General features: G+C 54.5%; 8 protein-coding genes across 8 annotated transcripts; 2 read left to right on the forward strand and 6 right to left on the reverse strand.

Moving 5' to 3' along the window:
* Positions 1–482: 482 nt before the first annotated feature.
* Positions 483–2,303, reverse strand: J4E83_008211 (uncharacterized protein; the record flags this gene model as incomplete). The annotated part of the gene is made up of 1 exon (XM_049335108.1): positions 483–2,303. One exon carries the CDS (start codon positions 2,301–2,303, stop codon positions 483–485), a length of 1,821 nt encoding a protein of 606 aa, XP_049185647.1.
* Positions 2,304–2,463: 160 nt separating this feature from the next.
* J4E83_008212 (uncharacterized protein) lies at positions 2,464–4,465 on the reverse strand (the record flags this gene model as incomplete). The annotated part of the gene is made up of 2 exons (XM_049335109.1): positions 2,464–4,367; positions 4,423–4,465. 2 exons carry the CDS (start codon positions 4,463–4,465, stop codon positions 2,464–2,466), a joined length of 1,947 nt encoding a protein of 648 aa, XP_049185648.1.
* Positions 4,466–5,077: 612 nt separating this feature from the next.
* Positions 5,078–6,215, reverse strand: J4E83_008213 (uncharacterized protein; the record flags this gene model as incomplete). The annotated part of the gene is made up of 2 exons (XM_049335110.1): positions 5,078–6,150; positions 6,197–6,215. 2 exons carry the CDS (start codon positions 6,213–6,215, stop codon positions 5,078–5,080), a joined length of 1,092 nt encoding a protein of 363 aa, XP_049185649.1.
* A 3,221-nt stretch (positions 6,216–9,436) lies between these two features.
* J4E83_008214 (uncharacterized protein) lies at positions 9,437–9,891 on the reverse strand (the record flags this gene model as incomplete). Its single annotated transcript, XM_049335111.1, has 2 exons — positions 9,437–9,493; positions 9,601–9,891. The coding sequence occupies 2 exons, from the start codon at positions 9,889–9,891 to the stop codon at positions 9,437–9,439; spliced, it is 348 nt and encodes a 115-aa protein (XP_049185650.1).
* A 941-nt stretch (positions 9,892–10,832) lies between these two features.
* On the reverse strand, positions 10,833–14,117 carry J4E83_008215 (uncharacterized protein; the record flags this gene model as incomplete). Its single annotated transcript, XM_049335112.1, has 3 exons — positions 10,833–12,623; positions 12,670–13,026; positions 13,074–14,117. 3 exons carry the CDS (start codon positions 14,115–14,117, stop codon positions 10,833–10,835), a joined length of 3,192 nt encoding a protein of 1,063 aa, XP_049185651.1.
* A 641-nt stretch (positions 14,118–14,758) lies between these two features.
* On the forward strand, positions 14,759–15,614 carry J4E83_008216 (uncharacterized protein; the record flags this gene model as incomplete). The annotated part of the gene is made up of 4 exons (XM_049335113.1): positions 14,759–14,914; positions 14,966–15,038; positions 15,088–15,416; positions 15,483–15,614. The coding sequence occupies 4 exons, from the start codon at positions 14,759–14,761 to the stop codon at positions 15,612–15,614; spliced, it is 690 nt and encodes a 229-aa protein (XP_049185652.1).
* A 540-nt stretch (positions 15,615–16,154) lies between these two features.
* Positions 16,155–17,029, forward strand: GSP1 (GTP-binding nuclear protein gsp1/Ran; the record flags this gene model as incomplete). The annotated part of the gene is made up of 4 exons (XM_049335114.1): positions 16,155–16,226; positions 16,345–16,437; positions 16,491–16,644; positions 16,692–17,029. The coding sequence occupies 4 exons, from the start codon at positions 16,155–16,157 to the stop codon at positions 17,027–17,029; spliced, it is 657 nt and encodes a 218-aa protein (XP_049185653.1).
* Positions 17,030–17,737: 708 nt separating this feature from the next.
* J4E83_008218 (uncharacterized protein) lies at positions 17,738–19,999 on the reverse strand (the record flags this gene model as incomplete). The annotated part of the gene is made up of 3 exons (XM_049335115.1): positions 17,738–18,538; positions 18,796–19,511; positions 19,564–19,999. 3 exons carry the CDS (start codon positions 19,997–19,999, stop codon positions 17,738–17,740), a joined length of 1,953 nt encoding a protein of 650 aa, XP_049185654.1.
* Between the last annotated feature and the right edge of the window lie 1,141 nt (positions 20,000–21,140).

Here is a 21,140-nt window from a genome sequence, read left to right on the forward strand (position 1 = left end):
TATACATGCGCACGATCGTGGACAGAAATGCGATGCATCAATCACTCCAGGAAGCGACATCTGGTGATTGCGACATATGAGGTTTGTCGACAAGCGGAGTGACGACTACAGACCCTGATTTGCGTCCGAACGCGACGCGACAACGCTAGTTACTAAGCATACATCACAATCATCCAGCGTCTTCCACAAACACATCCTCGCATTGAATTCTTCATACTACTATACTCATGAAAGCTGATTTGCGTCTCCACCCGCAATATACCCGCCGAGCTTCGTCATACCTTAACCCATAGCCTCAAATCCAGCGACGTAGCCACCAGCCCTCCTCCCCAAATCCCTTAAACCCCATACTCAAAAAACTGTCTATCCCTCTCTTCACGCGGACAATACCCCCGGTCGCACTCACACATCACAACCGTATCCCTCAGCCTATTCTCCATTAGCACATTCCTACTAACAATTCAAAACCTCACAACCAGTACTTACTGTCCAAAAATCCCGTCATCGTCATCGTCATCCGGCAACCCCGCCTCATCCAAACAACGCACAAGATACGGCAGCACCTCCTTTGTCCTCTTGCAAAACGGAAAAAGCTGCCAATGGATACTATCCGGATACACACATTGTGAATGGAATCCCCAGCCGTTGTTGCGGTAGACGTAGTCGATGGGATGGAGCTCTGTGATGGAATAGTTGTCTTCGTCCCAGTCGGCGTTGTATGTGAGTGTGGAGGCTGGGTGCCAGGGTCCGGTGGGGGAGCATGGTACATGGGTATTAGTGGGAGTGGTAGGAGGAGAAGAAGAAGAAGGAGGAGGAGTCGGGACGACGTCTCCGAAGCCGTTGATCCAGAAATCTGGGAGTTCGTCTCGGTGGAACGTTGGGATGGAATACACGTGGTGCATTATCGCTAATACGATTTTGAGTCGCAGCTGGTGGAGTGTCATGGTATGAGACGCAGTCATGGTTGCTGGTCCCTCAGTGCCGGGGGTTGTCCAAATTTGGATTGTGACTGTGTTTGATGCTTGCGTAGTCGACGTCTCCATGACGAATGGTAACGCATTGATGCGCACATCGGCAAGCGAGACTGCGCCTCCCATCTCAAATCTCAGAACGTACGACGGACCGGGCTGTGGATGCGCCTTATCCCGGGTGACAATCCTCGCGGTGATGGTGTCTGGCTCTCCATCTGAGTAGGTCGACTTGGGCATGTAGGTCTTGCGGAGGAAGGTGCGGAGGTCTTTGAAGTCGTCGAATTTCGTTTGTATCTGCTTCGTGCTCATGGTCAACACGAACTTGTTCTCGAAGAGAAACTTGTCGCGCCAAGTGCGGTAGAAGTGTCTGTTGACGTGGATGAGTCCGCAATCGAATTTCGTGTCATTGTCAAGATCGATGGTTGTTCCCTCGATGGGATGTACGACCATGCTGAAGATGCGGTCCTGGATAGAATCAGGAAGGGTGAGCAAAGTTAAGGGTGTGCTACGTTGCGAGATAAGCTTGAGCAGAGACCCGTTGTCTTCAGCGATAAAGTCTGTCAGGTAATCAGGGTTCGCTTGGAAACGACCTGGGCATTGCCATGGCTGAGGTGTAGCTGGAGTAGTCCCCCAGTTGAGTATCCCGCCAGATCCATCTCGCTTCAGCGCAACCGCGCGCAGTTGCTGTCCATAACGCCGGAGTCCAAGTTGACCCCGGCAGATAGACTGGATGATAGCAGTCACGGCCGTAGCGTCACACTCAAAAGTACTGGGATCCGGCGACCTGGTGAAAGAAACAAGCACCGGCGAGTCTCGACTCCAGATGGCGCGAAGGAGAGTAGTAACATCGAAAAGCTCGGTCCAATCCTTGAATACAAAGCCAAGCCCCTCGTCAATTCTGTGATATCGGTAATCTGCTAGGGAGCTCACATCAAGTTCCATCTTAGTGAGCCACTGAGCTTGAGTACCTAAGCGAGTGATGAAGGTGCTAGATATCTCAGCGTAGGAGTGGTATGTTGAACGTACGATATCCGGTTTCAACATAAAAGTATTGTTGGCATAGAAAGATGAAGCGGCCTCATGGTATAGCTTTCGACAGGAGAGGAAGAGATTTATCGGGATGCATGACTGGCCGTTGAAATATAGACCCAGATCGCAAGTCCAAGGCTCTATTCCGTAGTATCGTACTCCAAGCGGTGTCGGAGATTTGAGAATGTAATCGTAGATCTGATTGCGGATTTCGCCTGGGAATTCCAAGAAGGAGTGTTTGTCTGGGTTCGCGCGTTTCGAGTCGCCGAGAGCAATGGGTGAGGCGTAAGCGTTGACTGACATTTTCGGTGGTTGAGGAGGAGGTACTGGAGGCGCCGAAGTACTTATACCCGGGCAGGAGCGAAGCCCTAAGTACTCCCTAGAACTCTACCAGGCACCAGCACCCCCAAGGAACCACAATACAAACCAGGCTCTTTCTGAGTGAATGTTCTACCCTTCTTATTCACAGTCCATACCCCCTCAACCACCTCAACTCCCTAGCCTGATGCTCCAACGCCCTCCTCATCTCAACCCCATACATTCTCTCCCTCATCTTCTCCCCTCCCTCCCCCCCATCACCCTGCCTCTCCAGCGCATCCTCAAAAACGTCCCTCGCCATCGGCGGTTCCTTGCCAAAGCCCAACAGCCCCAACTTGCCGTCTCCAGTCCACAGAACAAGATTGTTCAGACCGAGCGACTCAGTCCCAGAAGAAGAAGCCGGAGAGTAAGGCGTAAGCAGAGAGGCGTTCGTCGTAGGCAGTATCTTCTGCACAATATCCCCCCACCCCGCCTCCTCATCCGGCGTCGCATTAACAAGACTACTGGTATGATGCTGGCTCGTCACAGCCTCCCCATCCTTACTCCTCTGGAAATCATTAATGTTGAACTGCCGCACGGGCGTACTCCCATCCCGTTCAACCCACTTCAAATTCCCATCTCCGTCTGAGAAAACAAGTCTCGTGCCCTGCGGCGCCACAGCCAGCAACTTGGAACTACTAGCCGTTTGTCTGTTCTGATAATACGCCTTCTGGTTGCGCGTCGTGCGGCTGTCGCTCGAGTTGATGGAGCGAGACGGTTCATTCGAGAGGCCATACAGTTCCAGCGAGCCTTTGCCTTTGTATTCACCCGCTGCGATCAATGTGTATCCCGGCGTAGATTTCGCGTCGCGCAACAACGCCGGATTGCTGTACGGTCGACCCAGCCTCAGATCTTGTGGCACGAAAGGATGCGGTATAGCCGTGATACACGATAGCCTCGCGCCAGAATGCACAGTACCGCGTAACCGAGGGAAAGACCTCCGGTCAAAGTTCAACATACTGGTGAAGCGTCCTGCAACCCAGATATCGCCGTTTCCATCCCAGTCGCGCGTTGTGGGTAGATGGAGTATAGATAGCGCACCGGGCTGGGAGAGCGAGACGTGGCCGTCAAAGTCGCCGGTGTCGAGGCGCGAGAAGTCGCTGTCTGTTGGGCCGCCGATGAGCTCGCAGCGGACGGAGGAAGGCGGTGCGGGCGGTTTGCGCGAGTCGTGGAGGTGGAGCGTCCAGTTTGTGCCGACTGTGAGGGGGGTGCGGTGGTGGGCTTCGGAGAGGGCGGTGATGGGGAAGGGGTACGGCGTCCGTGAGACGACTTGGAGGGTGTTGAGGTCGACTTCGTTGAGGGCGTTTTTGACGGCGAAGAAGCCTTTGTGGAGTTTGCTGTCGATGCTCACGCATTCGACGGCACCGGTTTCTGTCATGATGGCTTGGCTCTGTGTGAGGCGCGTGTCGTAGTCGAGGTCTGAGCCTCTGCCTGGTAGCAGCCCGATGTCGCTCTTCGCTATCATCTTGCCTTGTCGGTCGCTGCTCGCTGAGGCGTCCCAGATGCTGATACTGCCATCGTCGAGGGGGGCGATGAGCTTATCTGCTAGCCCGTCGCTGTCAAACAAGATGCCCGCGCCTGTAGCCTCCCTCCTTATGACACCCTCATCTCTCTCCTCCGTCCCAGCATCCTGAAACCAGCTAATCTTCTGCTCGGCATGGCGCTGTATAAAGTCCTGGTACCAATTCACCTTCTCGTCAGGGTAACTAGGATCCCAATTCGCAATCAGCGCCTGCCTCCGCTTTTCCTGGTTGCGCTCCTGCTGTGACTCTGCACTTGGCGCGCTTTCATCGTGAACAGAGGTATCGAAGGTGTTGGCAAGCGTGTCGGCGGCGCGTATCAGCTCGGCGAGGCGGGGGTCGATGTCGGTGGTGATTTCGAGGCGGCGGCGACGGCGCTCAGCGGTTGAGTGGGTGAAACATAACGACTTCCAGAGGTTGTTGTCGCGCGAGAGGTTGAGGAAGCGGCGCGACACGTGTTGGAGGGCGACGAGCTCCGAGGGTTCGAGGTCTGGGGGAGGGTCAGCGCTCGGTGGGGGATGCGCGTGAGGAGCACGGATGCTTACAGGAGATGATGTGGAGGATCAGCTCGTCGGGGAGATGTATCATGGTTCTTGAGGAAGACTTAGCACCCTGACAGTATGCGTAGATATATGTAAGATGATTGTGGTCTGTATGTCGAGAACAATGGCGGATGCGACACGTTTATCTTTCGCATCTCACGGTCGAGATTCAAGGGCTCAAGGGCTGACGACATGCCGCCTCGGTCCATGACTCGTTGCCCTTTCCCCACACACCGCCTTTCCTCATCAAGCTCACCGAAAAGCGAGGTTGATATCTGTGTATGTTGAGCGTGAATATATCGCGTAAGATTCATGATTCTTATACTGGTGGTATCATCATCAATGTAGATACATTGAACAATAGTCGACTCAAAAGCGGAAAGATACTCTCGAATGAGGTCTATCGGAAGTTTGGAGACCTCAACATAGCTACATGAATCTCGCATTTCAAGATTATCTCACCATCTCCCTCCCCATCTCCCTCTACCTTCCTCCCTCTTCTCAAGAAACCCGTACTCATTACACACGAAAAGAATCCGTGCATGGTATCATCCCTATATTTTGCTTCAAGAACGAAAAAAAAAAGACCGAAATGCCCCATATCCCATCCCTTTGTGTATACTCCCAAAACGCCCCCACCCAATATCATATCCACGCTCTACCGATGATGCATCCCCTTCTCCACATCCTCGGGCGGCGTCGTCACACTCGGCAGCTCCGCCACAGGCTGCGGCGGCCTATACGCCTGATACGGCTGCCCCTTCTCATTTAACACCGGATGCACACTCGTATCCGCCAGCTCCATAGCCTCAGGATGTGTGAAAGCAGCTTGAGCGGGTGAGTACTGCGGAGGAATAGTATCCCAAGTCGTCCTATTCGGATCACCGTTTCCGCCTCCAATTCCAACGGCGTCTGGTCCATACGGCGTGCCCTGATGACCCGGCTGAAACCCGTTTCCAGACGGCAGTTCAGACACGCGATTTGCGCGCCCCGCGCCAATTGGGTTCCCGTCGATTTCCGCGGTCGCGGGGCGCGAGTTGCGGTATGTTTCTTTCTTACTCTTGTTGAGTTTTCCAGCGCCAACGAGGGGGCTGTCGCCTTCGACTTCGGAGGAAGGGTCGTGGTAGGGGATGGCTTTTTGTTGGCGGCGCTTGCGGAGGAGCCAGAAGATTATGCCGACGAGGGCGAGGGCGAGGGGGATGCCGACTGCGCAGCCGATTATGAGACCGAGGTTGGATTTTGAGCCGCCGTTGGAGGAGGAATCGTTGTTGGCGTTGCTGGAGCCGGCGGTGGGAGTGGGGGTTACGAGGACGGTGTTTTGGATTGTGACGACGCCGCCGCCGGCACTTGTGGAGAGGCTTTGGATGACGGAACTGAAGGGCGTGGCTGTGGTTGAGGCGTCGTCGGCCGTGGCGGTTGCAGAACCGGAGTTGGGGGCGTCGGTAGAGGGAGAGCCTGAAGAGCCTCCTGCTGTCGTCTTCGATGCTTGGTTTCCTCCTCCTGATCCACCGCCGCTCGAAGCCAGACCGGTGATAGTCGCAAGGTTGGGAGCAGTTGATGCTTGGTTTTGGCCAATTGTCGCATACGCCTCTCCGTCCTGCAGCGCGAAGAAGGGTCGTGGCGATGGTGATTCCTTGCAACATTTTACGTTGACGTTGTCTGCGTTGCAGCACCACTGGTCATCGTGGTCTTTGCATTGTGTGATCGACTCGCCTCCACCAGCTTTCACATCTGCTGGATGTTAGCAACGATCAATTGGAGAATTCGACGTACTTACTGTTGTTGATTGTGCACATGTTCGAGGCACAGCCTTCTGCTTTCCAGTCCTTGTCTGTACAGCTGTATCTGCCGTACAGGTTACCGGCCGGTAAGTGGCAGAGACCATTGTCTAGACATTCCCAGGTATCCGGACAGCAAGCAGAACCCTCTACTGACGAGCAGGGCTTTTCTGAATCCGGCGCCTCGTTGCCATTAGGGTAGTCTGTTCAGTCAGTCAGTCGCCGCTCATCGTGACGATATCGATTCCATCTTACAGCATTGCTGAGCGGTCGCATGTGTCGCAAGAGCAACAACAGCAGCAGTGCGCAACCACATAAGAGTAGGCATAATGCGCGTTCACCAGATGGGTCCCTTGTTCGGCTCAAAGGCAGTACCTGAAAATACTTCTCGATCCTTGCAGTCGGTGTCGAGATCGTTTTTCCAGCTCCGACGATAGTGGAGAAAGGTGAAGGTGAGAGAAGCGAAGCGAGCAAAAGTCCCGAAAGAATCGAGAGTGTAGAAAGCAAGCAGACAAACTCAAAGACAAGGGACCAAGGAGCAAAGACACTGCACGATGATCGCACGCCCGTTTGCCTCCAACCCCAGTCTCGCTCATCCTGGATATACACCGAACGAAGCCCTGACCCACCCAAGCAAACTTTACCCCATCCGTCCAATTCGATCCAATTAAACCAATTAAACACCAGTCTCCACAACGCATCACGCTCACGCCCCCCTCCTCGGTTGCTCGCAGTCCGTTCGTTTAGTTACCGAGAGGCTGGGCGGGTCACGGTGAGGTCATCGGGAAATACCATCACCACCATCAACCCATGCACAGCGGCGCTCACGTTCCTTGCACTAGGCCCGAGCGGCCGCCCTCGCCCTCGTATCAGCAGCGTGCGCCAGGCGGGAATTTAGAAAGGTTGCGGTGCGAGGTGGTACCAGGGCCGGCGATCATCCCATGCGGCGATGCGATGTTTGTGGCTGAGGCAGAGTGAAACTAACGCGCTGTCTTTGATTGTGGGAATGGTGGAATGCGGATGCAGTCTGAAGCTGTTGGAGCCCGCAGAGTGAACACCGACTGCGACTGTTGCTGCGCAGGAGTGACCTACCCTACCTACCTACCTACCAGCCGCTCTGCGATGCGATGCGATACGAGCGATCGCCGCCCGCCATTTCGACCGTCGCGGACCCTCGCACGCTCTCGCATGATTCAAGCCAGAAAACCGGCTTTTCCGCGCCCTTGTGCGCTACAACTGTTCGCTGTTCTCTCACCAACCCTGCGGATATCCGTCTCTTATATTGCTATATTAGACAGGTGTACGTAGGACGTATGCGCTTTGTACCCAATTGCCATGTCTCGCTTCACACACGAGCCTGTTGTCGCATGTTGAACCACACCCGTCCCTTTCTCACTCCGCGGCTCCTATTCCACATCCACGCATCAATAATATCCCGTGTCTACATCGCTTCTCGCTTCCATGACAGCGAAGGCGGTGGGATCGACCAATAGTCGGTATCGGTAATGAGCGCTTCGTATCACGGCGGATGGTGGTGTTTGAGCTATGCGGATGACGTGCCTGGTAGTCTTGTCCTGTTGCACGGGGGAAAGGTCCCGAGGTCGACGTTGCAAGCTCAAGAATCTAAAATTCTAAATACGGTGGTGCACGCCAGAATGCAGGTGGTCTCTCAGCCTTGCGACACCGTTCAGAGACGGCGTGCTTGCCCTGCGTCAGGACTGCGACTTCATGCACACCCTTTTTCTCTGGTGGCTTCGCGCGGACTTCGTATTTTGGATGTCTGCATCGGAATGTTCGGCGCGGCACTGTCGTTGGCTTTCATTAAGGTACGCAGGTGTTGTCGATCTACCGGGCCTTACGCTGTCATCTTCCTGGGGAGTGCATTGTTGTTGCAAGTAAACATTTTGTGTAACTAGAAGATATTGGGGTACTTCGCACAACATTGCACGAGGCAGTGCATTCATTTGACAGGTTACACAGCGTCCCACCGAACAAACCTTGGAATGCCAAACCTCAAAGAGTCTTCATTGAAGGATGAGGACATAGTACCTAGGTAGGCTCAACCTCGGCACAACCTCCCCTTCCATCGGTCCTTCGTGTTCTTTAGAAGAGTCTTTAGTGCTGCAACATTCGGCGCGCGACTCCACCAAGACACTTTGCCTCCCGTATTCGGTCGCTTCACGGATTAGTGATAGATGGTCGTGCTGCGCTAGGCAATCAATAGCCGAGTTGTGGTCGGCATTGACCCTAGATTACCTATCAGAAACCACATTTGCAAAAGTTCGTGACCATTGGAGAGCATTGTTGCATCGCGAAATACCCAGATACACATTGTAGCTTTCATCGTACTACAACATCGACAGACTTCCTCCCACGTCAACCTAGGAAAGACCTGAACGCCCTGGAGGCTACATCGACGTCAAGTCACCAACTCTGCATTTTTCCATCTTGATGTAGTCGCTAGATCTGCTTTCCTGCCTTACAATCACTATCTGCCCATCAAAACGTTAGATTCCGAAGGAGCGAAAAAGGACCGTTACTGGCAACATGCTCTACCTAGATCTTCAATGACGACGGGAAGATTGCCGCGCATACCTACCATTTCATCCTGCCACCACACCACAACAACCGACACACTCCCTCTCACCCAACCCCTCTCCCTGGCCGATACCACAGCCATCCTGTCCTATGAGCGCCGTATATCCCATCAACCCGTTATACGCGTCGAAGTGCATCTTTCCAATCGACCGATCTTACAGTTCTAAAGGAAAGAAAACATCGAAGACGAGTAACGGCAAAGATGGGAGAAGAGCAGGGTCGCATCTACCACAAAACCCATTAAACACGATCAACAGTCCGGTTGGCCAAGGTATAGGCATAATAGTTCTAGGGCCATCAGCTCAAGTACATCAAGGTGCAGTTGTAGATCATAAACCACCAGCACCTACACATCTCCCTCATACACAGCCACGCTCAAATCACAGATGAGGCAGCATCACGTCACACATTCGACTTCAAGCCCGACAATATTGTAGGTTATCCATCTCATTCATGCTACCTATCAAACATGCAGGATGCAGGCAAGGCTGTTTATGCCTTGCCCTCCTTGCAAGCCAGCAGTATTACGTGCCGGGCTATCCCACCCCTCCCTCTTCCTAAATCATGATATCATATCCGAAAAGAAATCGTTCGTCGTTCATATTGACACCGACGCTGAAGCTGGAGCAGCAATGAAGCGTTTAGTGGGCCTGACGTCCGCCCTGGGTCTCGTTGGTGATGCCGATGCGCTCGGAGTTCTATTCACACACGAGCGTTAGCGAGTGTACTTACAACGCACGGCGGGGCAAACGACTCGAAAAGTCGTATCCCAATCTCACACAAAACACAGCAAGGAAGAACGTACCTCAGAGCTCTGCACACTACCCTCCTGCAGAATCTTCTTGAAGATATCATCCTCCTTGGCATCTTTACCAAACTCGTTCTCAAGCTGCTGCTTGCTAGCCGTGTTGAGGACACCTTGCTTGCCGTGTTCGGGGACAAGGACTTTCCACCCAGCCACAACATCAACCATGGGAATCGTGCTATCAGCCTTCCACTTCTGAAGCTCCTCTACGCTCTCGACGAAGATGCAGAATTGGTCGCCGGAGGAGCCCTTGTAGAAGACTTGGGTTTGGGGGGAGTTGCCGCGGGCCATTTTGTCAAATCAACTGTGTCTTTCGATGTGGTTCGTGTGGGTATCCGTGTAGTGTTTCTTGGATCTCGCACGGAGAAAGATGTGGTGAAGTAGAGAAGAGTGAGATGTGTGTGTAATGGGTATCGAGTGATGTGGTGGGATGGAGGGGAAGCTTTAGAGGGGCTATTTAGAGCTACGTGATCTGGAGCTTTGACCGGGTGGGCGGGCTACGTCATTGCCAAGGGTTATTGCACGCTCTCACCTGGCATGGTAATTGCGCACGCAAGTTCTCACGCCTTGTTTTGGGTTTTGCATTGAGGCTCTTTGGGCTGAAACGGGTGGGCAAGGATGCAGGCCAGCTTCTATCTGCTTTGCCATGCGGTGCGATGAGGCTGCGACGACGCGATGTAGACATACCAAAATTTAAAGAGCCCCGAGCATATACGTATCTCACGCAAGCGTTCCAGAACATATAATCATGATTCAATCATTACTATCCAAATACCCCTATCCCATCACAAACAAACGCCGCCCCTCCATCATGCGATCGCGTGCCCAGGTACCAGTACGTACGTGTCCATATCCCAAACCCGCTAGCCGCATGACGTCATGCCGTGCATCCCGATCCCCAGACTTTCACCCGCCGTCCAACGTGGGCTGGCAGGCTTTCGCCCAGATCGTGAGAAGAGCGGGTGTACCTTGCAGTAACGCTCTGCTGATCGCATGATTAATCATTATTCTTGTTACACTGGCCCTTGGTTATCGGAGTTATTGCCGTTGCCGTCGCCGTCGTCTCAGTCGTGGTAATTCATGTTCTCGTACTTGCTGTTGGGGCAAGGATAGTGGTGGTCGTTACGTCGTCAAGGGAAGTATGTACTTGCAATGCGTTGCCGTTTTGGTGGACACACAATGCGTGTCCAGTGTGGTATGTCATGTTGGTCCAACAGAATATGTGTGTTGGATCATCGGAAGAAATTAAAGATCCTACTCTTGCTCTTCGAAAACTTGTTCGAAGTCGAGTGGTTTGAAGATGCAGGCCGGGATTCGGGGGTAGTCTCTTCTTGCCGTCGCTGTTTCCTGTTTTCTATGTTTTTGGTTACCTCGGCGCAAGGAGGTGGTGCGCGTACGGTGGTTGCTGTTGATGCGTGCGAGACGGTTCTCTCGGCGACGCGAGCGCGTGATTCTGATCGTGGGAGACTGATCAGATGCGTGGAAAGACGTCGAACTTTCTTTGGTTTGCTCTGTAGAGGCTTGTCGGTTGGACGCTCAACGCCTATCGCTCGATTGGCAAGACGGCGGCGTCTACTCGAAGGCCGCGTGTCTTCGACCTCAAAGTCCTCAGGTAGGAACGCGGCGGGTGCGGAATGGAAGTCGACAAGTGCGGGGGTCGGCCTTCGGTCAGTGGCTGATTGAGCTCGCAGGTTCCCGTTCGACATCTTATGAACGCGGCTTCCGAAAGAGTCTTCTGATCGCGTGTTGCTCGTGTTGGAAAGACTGGGCGAGCGACGCGAGAAATTGCTTGCTATGCTTGCTATGCTTAGCTTTCGCATAACGGAGTTAGCTGAAGCTCTGATTTGGTTCTCCATCCTCCGATTTGACATGCCCGGAAAGGGCAACATGTCCTTTGTCCATACGTCTTCCAATGTACTCTCAAGACGGACGCGCTCGGCTCGCCGCGGGGCAAGTATAGGGATGTGATTTGCGGAGAGGTGCGATTGGGATCGAGTTACTATACTTGGTGAAAACGTCGGGGGCGTATCGGGTAGCTTTTGTGCCTGGGTGTTCTTGATAATGACTTGACTCGTGTTGGTCTTCGCACCGAGAGTCGCCGCTCGATGGACTGACATGCGCCGTACTAGAGTATTCGCATGACCGAAGACAGGCCCAAGAGACTTGAGGCCTAGCGATAGGGATGTATACATGTCCTGCATGGTAGACTGGCCTTCGACGAAATCGTGTGTCTCATAAACAATACGCTCGCGCAGCTGCTTTTTCCAAACCTCCTCTTCGTGAGAAGTGCAGGCGCTGAAAATGAGTTCATGTAAGCGATGGCCGTACTCGAAGACAAATTTCCACGTATGTGGAGCAGTATGGCACTGTATGCCACGGCCGTTATCACATTCCTCGATGCTGGCGTTGGCAAGCCCGATCGAAGCGACGACAGTATATGGCGTATGGAACCGACTTGCCGTCGCAAGTACAAGGCATGATTTGTACAAAACACAAACCATGTACGCACCCTTGATACGATCGGGTGTTTGATATGTCACATGTAGAGCGCCACATAGGAGGACATGCCCGAGAAGGCGGAAGACAAGAGCCCGAGAAATCTTCTGCTCTGAGAACGCCAGTCGATCTTGTAGCTGCCATGTAATCTCAATAAGTCGCCGGGTTTGAGGGTCGTCTTTTGCCTTGTTGACCTCGCGGATTGTCTCTTGCAGCCGAAAAAGAGCTTTCTCCAATTCGGCATGCGCTTCTGGATCGTCGTAGACGGGCGTGTGGCGGCATAGGTCGTCGAACAGTAGGGGGTACTTGCACACCCTCTGAATTGGTTTGATCAAGAGATCTGGAAAGCTGAGCGCCTTCTTGCTACCAGCCTCTCGGTTGTTCTCTGACGCGACCACTTTCTGCAGCGCTTCGACACCGCGCTCGTATTCTTGCCAGCCATGCAGTCCTTTGCACATGGTGGTGAGATCTTGCGACATGGTCGTCCAATGCGCGCCGTACTCCTCGTATGTGAAGAAGCGTTTCATCTGATTGTGTTAACGAAGAGTATTGTAAGAGTCGCGTATAGCTTACATGTTTGTTGAAGATCTTGGCAATGTTCCCGGCCGTCTGCGTGTCCGTTACTAGGCCTCGCGGTCTGCGGTCTGGCGATCGTCCAATCTCCAAAGAATGCCTCAGCCTCCTGGCAGTCTTGTGTTCGGCAAAGCGCCCCGGCACAATGTCGGCGCTATGGAAGCGAATATGTTTGGCTTTTGTCACAGGATACGTCTCTTGGTACGCGCTTCTGGTGAAGTCTGCCTGAGGTACAACTTGATGAAGTTCGGCGAGCAAGTCTTCGTGGAGCTGTAGAATCTGGGAGATATTCTGTTGTATGGATGATCTTGTCTGGCCTGACAGAGTAGGAAGGGCAGTAAGGATCATGAAATAGTCCTGCTTAGATTAGAATGGTAGAGTCAGCCCGCTGGAAGGTAACATACGTTGATCAAGACCTTGAGGTCTGCAATGTAGCTCTCTTCCGAGGAGATCAGCTCCTCAACAACCTTGCGACGCTGTAGTGATCGAAGCCACGCGCTCTCATCAAGCACAGGCCCTAGCGCACCACGATGACTCTCGAGTGATCTGCGCGCTTCAGAATAATTGCTGCTTCTGTTACCCAAGCGAACCTTCCCTGGTACTCCAGCTTCTGAGCGTGGTGCAATGCTCGCGCTGCCGATGGTCATCGAAGTCGACTTCATTGCTGTCACATAGCCCATGGACGATGTCATAGACTCCGATGTCCTGCGCACAGATTCAGACAGTCTTCCCAGCGGGCGGGAGAGGACAGACATGCCATCAGCGGTGTCGAAGGATAGCCGCGGTATTTCAGCGAGGTTATCCCTCCACCTGTGCGCGTGTCGACGCCTCAAAGTGCTCATCCACCGCCGAAAGGGTTGTGAAGATACAGAGACAGTCGCAGGCGCTTCTTCGTAGTCTTCGCGCGGCTCATCTCCGTCATTATCGGTGAAGCGACCCTCTGGCAATGGCACGTGTATGGCTTCGTATAGATTGAACAGGTGTGTCTCTTCAAAGTCGTGGTCGTCAATGTCCATTTCATCAGCCGAGCTGTCGCTGTCAGAGGAAGGTTCCGCGATTCGCTGCGAGCTGTGATACCCTCTCGCATGCGGCCTCGGTGGGACTGTGAGTCTCGAGAAAGATGGCGGTGGCCGATCTGGGCCACAGTTGCGCTTGCGTGGCTCCTCGATGACATGTCTTGTACTGAATGGGAAGCCTCCTTTCTCAGGCACGAGATCAAGGAGCGACTGAGAGGTAAGTGGAGGTGTGTTCTCGTTGCTCCGAGACCAGTCGCCTGCCCTAGTCGCCCCAAGGGAATACAATGAGCACGCGGAAGCATTGCGAGCGGTAATGTCGCTCAGGGGTGCCAGTAGTGTGTCTTTTTGAGGGGAGCAGGAGTTGAGGTATGGATTGTCGCTGAAGGACCGCTTGAGTGGGCTCTGAGGCCGGAGCGACAACACATATGCCATGTCCGTAGTCGTACGGTCGACACTGGATAGGACGGTACGAAGGCTGTCAGCGCATGAGATAAATACTACTGCATCCAACGACGATGGCTTAAGGAGAGACAAGTGAGCTGCAGAGCGATAAGGAAGTTGGCTGAGGCATTTTGGATATGACTACTGGCTAGGACGGGAGGAAAGCGCAGAGGCGCAAAGTTCTCAAGAGCGTAATGGCGGCATCTAAGGGAAAGGGTCCAGACGGCGCGCAGTAAAGCGCATTCTACACAGGCTATTCGTTAGGGGCGAGTGGTGAGCCATCGACGAGGACCGCTAACATGGCGGCCGCGTTGCTCTCACCAAATCTTGGTAGTCGCGACTCACCATGACGGCAGAACAAGAATGTCGGTAGCCGACCCGAGCCATTGCAAGACTGAGCATACTAAGCGGCTGAAGCAGACTCCTACTTTGGCACGCACAGAGGTCACGCGCGTGGCCTTGGGATAGTGAAGTTTGGTAGAGAAGTGTGGCAGGAAAAAGGAAGGCGACCGTCCTGGCGGTTTTGCCCCGCACAGCTCAAGCTCCCTCAAGCTGCCACCCCCACCCAAGCTCAGCTGTAGTAAGCATTCACGCACTCTCAACTCTGCGGCGGCGACAAACATCTGCACACCATGGATGATATACACGCGCCAACCGTCTCGTCTGGGCCCACGTCGGCAGGCTACTCCAATGGCATACCAAAAGAGCAGCTGACGCTGCAGGAGCTCATGGCCGAGAAGGACCGAGTAGAGACAGAGTTGAAGGCATTAGGGCAGGTGCTGGATTCGGTACGCAAATCAGGGCTATGGGCGGGATAAGCAGTTGACGTCTTGTTGTAGCATGGCGTCCGCATGAGCACCGGCCTGACCACCCTGGACGGCTTTCCACGCAGTGATATCGATGTCCCCCAGAGTAAGGAGCGGTGATCTTCGACGTCACTCAGGGTCGCTGACCGTCGCAGTCCGAACCACGCGCGCGCGCATCATACGGCTGAAGAATGACTACAAGGACCTCATGTCGCGCATCGAAAAGGGCCTCCACGAGCACCACGCGCGGCTGGCAGCGCAGGCGGGCGACGCGACGACGGCCAACGGCGGACAGGCAGGGCTGAGCGCACCGCCTGCCGCACTCGAAGCGCCCTTTGCAAAGGTCAACAGCGTGGTCGCAGACAGCCCAGCAGCGACGGCCGGCTTACAGGTGTATGACACCATAACCAAGTTCGGCTGGGTGGACTGGACAAACCACGAGAACCTGTCGCGCGTCGCCGAGGCCGTGTCGCAGAACGAAGGGGTACGTCGCATCACGCTGCACAGGATGCTGTCTTCAGTCGGGCGTGCAGCAGGCTGACAAGTGCAGATTCCCATTACCGTCAAGGCGCTGCGACCCAACCCATCGGGCGGCCCGGCAGAGACAGTTGAGATGCAACTCACACCGCGGAGGAACTGGGGCGGAAGGGGGCTGTTGGGCTGTCACTTGCTGCCCATGTAGTGTATTATAAATCACGAGATACGTCGAGCTGGGAGATACGTCGAGTGGATGGGTGGCAGGCAAGGCTGGCGGCAGCGCGCGTGGCGCACTCGGTTTGGCCAACAAGCATAGCATGATACCCGGCGTTGTTTGCTTTAGGATGGAAGAGATCAAGGAATTGCTAGTAAATACGGCAGTAAATCACAATCTATGACTACAAAGGCGCAAGGCAAACCCGGGCTGTTGAGACAAAGAAGCCTATAGCTGCCTAACGCTGCCTCTGCCTCTGCCTCTGTCTGCCTGCCTGCCTGCCTGTGAGGTCAAAATTGCGGAAGGCGCCAAGAGATTTACACCGCCCGGGGCGCCAACACTTCAGCACAACAAAACCTCTTCTTGCCCACCTCACGCCCGCTACTTTCCCCACTCTTTATCGCCCGTGAGTCTGCACCACCGTCTTTTGCTCAATAACCCTGTGCGACCCCGACTGACATCTTTTCTCCCACAGACTCTGCCCACTACCCCCCTCACACACCACATCACCCCGCCACAACACCCGACACCATGGCCGAGACTGCCGCAAGCTCAGTCCCTACCTTCAAGCTCGTGCTTGTCGGTGACGGTGGTACCGGAAAGGTATGACGCCCATTCCGACGCTTCTCGCGATAGCAGCCTGTCTATTGAGACGGCCGCGCGACTGCGAGACTGCGAGAATTTGAGACTGCGATGCAGGTTGCTAACAGCCCCACCACAGACGACCTTCGTCAAGCGCCATTTGACCGGAGAGTTCGAGAAGAAGTACATCGCGACGCTCGGAGTAGAGGTCCACCCCCTCGGCTTCACCACAGTACGTTATCCGCCCCTCTGCCGCCCGCGACACGCCTGCTAACGAGACGACAGAACCTCGGCCAGATCCAGTTCGACGTCTGGGACACCGCCGGCCAGGAGAAGTTTGGTGGTCTCCGCGATGGGTACTACATCAACGGACAGTGCGGTATCATCATGTTCGACGTCACCTCGCGTATCACATACAAGAACGTCCCCAACTGGCACCGTACGTGCGCCCACAACCCCCCGATACGCATTCGCTAACAGCCCCAGGTGACTTGGTCCGTGTCTGCGAGAACATCCCCATCGTCCTCACCGGTAACAAGGTCGACGTCAAGGAGCGCAAGGTCAAGGCAAAGTCCATCACCTTCCACCGAAAGAAGAACCTCCAGTACTACGACATCTCCGCCAAGTCCAACTACAACTTCGAGAAGCCCTTCCTCTGGCTCGCCCGGAAACTCGTCGGCAACCAGTCTCTCGACTTTGTCGCCGCCCCCGCTCTGGCGCCTCCCGAGGTCCAGGTCGACCAGGCCGTTCTCGACCAGTACCGACAGGAGATGGAGAACGCCGCCCAGATGCCTCTGCCCGATGAGGACGACGCCGATTTGTAGATACGGTCATGAGCTTGCTCTAGGCCACGGCTAGGGCTCTAATGGGTATACGACATGGACGAGATTTAGTGCAATGGGACAACGGATATGCAGCTCGAGAATTGAGGACATTCTTGGCGAAAACGGGGCATGCGGAGGAGGACTGGCGGAAGTATCCGACAGGAAGCGCTGGACTAGCCGGCGTTTCGACGAATGAACAATAGACTGTTCCGATCAACCAGAATATTCAGAATGTGACTAAAAAAGCTTTTCGATTCTACTATTAACACGCACAAGGGCGTTGCGCCTACTACTACAACAGCACATTTCGTATCTTCATTATATTCCAACTCCGCTTGCTCGGACTTTTCAATGGAATGCGCCGCCCACCGCCCAGACACGATAGAAGAAATGACGCGTGGTGTCAGTATGCTCATAATACGGACAAGCAGAGTCGCATAATAGCGGATCAAAGCGACGACCGAAAAATTGACAAGTATAAGGCTCGCTCGCTCGCTCGCTGGCTATAGTCGGGAAACGACCGTTTTTGACGCGCGCGACGGAGACAACGGATGAAAATGATTAAAACGCGCAAGTAAAACAAGGACGATGCGAGACAAAACGAAAGCGACAAGACGAGAAAGTACGTCTACGATTTCAGCATCCTGCGATAATGTTAGCCCAAGTCCACACACAAAGATCCCATCACAAGAAAAAGAAAGCAAGTACTCACGGAGCGATCAACTGCGCATACTGCTGCGTCGGCACACTCCTCCCCTCCTCAATAACACCCCTAATAACATCATCCTGCTGCAAATTGCTCCAAAGATGTATTGACATCGCCTTCTTACTATTAAACAGCGTGTGCGCCACCCCCCTCACCTGCCCCAACACCACATTCGCAATCGGCCACGTATTGCTATATTGCTGCAGCGTGCCGACATCGAGCCGGATGCTCTGCTTGATGATGTCGTCCTGGCCGTCGGGGACGAGGAAGGACCAGTAGGAGAGGTGCACGACCGACGCCATTACGACGACGCAGGTGAAGAAGGGGGTGTGGTAGAGTAAGGGGCCGGGTAGACGGATTAAGGAGGAGATGTTTTCGGCAGACGTGAGGCATTTCGCAGTGTGGATTTCGCGGGTTTGCGTGGGAAGCAGGACCTGCCCGGGTTGCACGCATATATTCACGCCTTCGACGCGGCCGAAACCGAGGTTGCTGCGCGGGCGGTGCAGCATTATTGTGCTGCCGGCGTTTACCATGTGTGCCTGGAAGAGGACTTCGTCGATGTGGCCGTCGTTGGAGACGATGTCTGTTTTCGATGCCGGGAGGTGTAAGCGCCAGTTACACAGGTATTGGTCTACGACGTCGACGGCGTGGTATTCGAAAGTGGAGTCTAGACGCGCGCATTCGAAGACTTTTCCTAGGATGCGGATGGCGTCGATGAGGTAGGTGAAGGAGGAGAAGGTTGTGAAGTGGGGGAGGAAGGCTGAGTCGTCGTAGTCGGAGAGGGTGGAGGGGTAGGGTATTTGCTGTTTGTGGGTTGTTAGTTTAGTGATCTGTATAAGGTTTTGAGTGTGTTGTCCCAGGAGGATGGTCATGCAATCGGCAGGACCCCCACCCCACATGTATGACATGCATCGATCTCCCATCCCATCGGAGTATGACATGCAGTCAGATGATCTCATCTGGAGTACCTAAGAGCGGCACGGGTTCGCACTAAGAAGGGAAACATGCCAAGCCGATTTTGACACATGTCAGATCTGATGTCAGGGGAGTGGGTACTTACACCTGAAAAGTACTCGACGTTCTCGCATGGCAGTGGCACGTCGGTTACGACGTCTTTCAGTCGGAATTGCACGCCGGGGTTGACGGCTGTCATCATGCCGTTGGCCGTGAACATGGACCACCACGTTCTCCGCCAGCTTTCTTCCAGCTGCGGGTCGTTTTCTCCGTGCATCAGCGCGAATTCCATCCGGTTGAGGCCGATTTCCAGCGTCAGGTTTTGGGCTATGGTGAAGATCTGGGCGGCGCGGGGGACTTCATTGTGGGCGTGGAGACCGATGGCGAAGAGGAGGAGGGCTTGAACCGACCACGCATCTCTTGGGTAGTTGTTGCTGTCTATCTGACGGTCTAACGCTTCCTTGTACATGGCCGTGGGCACCGACGGTATGTAGCTGGATCCGATGAAATGCACGGCATGTTCCAAGAGTGGGGCATGTCGTTCCTTGAAGAGTTCCACTAACCTCCGTTCCGGAAGGCAGAAGGGATGTGAGTTGTAGAAGAAGTGGTAGAAGGCCTGAACAGCCGTCTCGGGTCCCAAGTGGCCAAATCGGTTCAGACGCGCGGATCCATTTAGGTTGAGTTGAGCAACTGGTGGGGCTACAGGTCGGACGCCAAGACCGTGAGTTGGGCTGAGCTGGTTCATGCCAGCATCGCCGTTGTACGAGTACTCAGGTGACGAGATGTGGCCATTGCTGGCTTGGACTTCAGATGCAGATATGCCTAATCACGTTAGATTTTGGGTTGATATTGTCGTCGTTGCGAATATACCCACCATTCGGGGTCGTGGACGCGCCCGTGTCTTCCTTGGTTTTCCGCTTGCCCTTCCAGCCTCTTCGCGACTTGATGTAGGTACATTCCACGTTGTCGGTCCTACATCGGGAACATCGCACACCACCGTCGCATTTCAAGTGTCTACTGCGACATGGGACGCACGCGACAGCGACCGAGGCTCTGGTCTGGTCGTTATTTGACTGCTTCTGGCTGTTCTTCTGGCCGGTTCCCTTGCTGCCGCCGCTGTCCGACTGGGGCGTTTGCGCCGGAGGAGTCCCGCCATTGATGCTGCTCTGGGTGGTGATACTCTGTGTCGGCGACAGATGGAGCCCTAGTGAGGGCGACAATGGCGATGTGGAGTCCGGTGAGAAGTCCTGGTGGCCGCCCCAGTAAGTGGGATCTACGCCAGCCGAGATGTTCGAAGGAGCGCCGTTCATGTGTTGCCCCGGCATCGCCATGGCAGAGGGAGGCATCGCAACAGAACGGTCTACGCGCAGGCGATTCAGAATCCACGGTATCCAGGTCGGCGTGGGCTTTGCGACTGTGCGTAGGTAGAGACGTTGAGGTTGCAACGGGTGCGGGCTGCTAGTACTGTTGACCCGGCACGTGACGCCCGTCTACTCGGCCTAGCGCTGAAATCGCCAAAAGCTTCCGAAGCCTCCTTCCATCTTGCACCCAATCGGCCGTCTCCGCCCAACTCAAGACGCCAACCGCACAACGCAAGGAGAGCCTCAGCCTCTTTGTTGTCGGCCCCTATGTGATCGTCGCCCCATTCAGCTCAGGTCAGCATCTTCTGTGCAACTCCATCGTACCGTCGACCTGGCCGGCCTGCCCCGTTGCCCTTTGACGCACCGTTGGATCCTGCCGTCGCCTGTACTTCGCTTGTACCGCTTCAACGCAAGCCGGCCGGGACTGAAACGCACAGTGGGCGAATCGGAACTAACGAGCTGTCTCCACGGCACTGCCGTCGTCCATTACTGGGCCGTTTGCGCGCATTCCCGTCACCGCCGTATCGCTAGCCTGGATTCCGCCTTCGCTTTTGCCATTTTATCGTGGGGTTAGTGGTTCTGCGCACGTTCGGCGGAAAGGGTTGAGTGTAGCGAGCCAGCTGAAGTAGTCGCCTCGCCACATGCTCTTTACACGTTCCATTGGACTATGTCTTAGTCACGGAAATGGTACCGCGCCTGCGACGTAGCAGCACAGTGTGCCTCTAAGATTTCGCCTCGATGCAACCTGGCCTTGGCTCGAGATGCTGCCACAGCCTTATCTGATACCAGCGATGAACCCACCCACACGACGCCAAAAAGCAATCCAGCGTTCGTCTCGATTGGCCAAAATCGGGCTGTCTAGGCGCTGAACGCATATGAAAGGAGGCGTACCTGCGCGTTGCCTCTAAGCCTCGTCGACTCTCCACTAGGTTTCGCTCATTACTAGGTCTCGCTCATTTCCGTGATCTGGCTACGACGTCCAACACTCGGCAACATTGGTCGTTCAGTGGGAAATTGGGTATTAAATTCGAGTACACGAAATGCCATCCATGGTCTATCTTGCTGTACTCACAAGAGAAGAGATGCCGCT

Source organism: Alternaria metachromatica (genome assembly GCF_023757995.1).
Source record: "Alternaria metachromatica strain BMP 0045 chromosome Unknown scaffold_23, whole genome shotgun sequence".
Lineage (NCBI taxonomy): Eukaryota > Fungi > Ascomycota > Dothideomycetes > Pleosporales > Pleosporaceae > Alternaria > Alternaria metachromatica.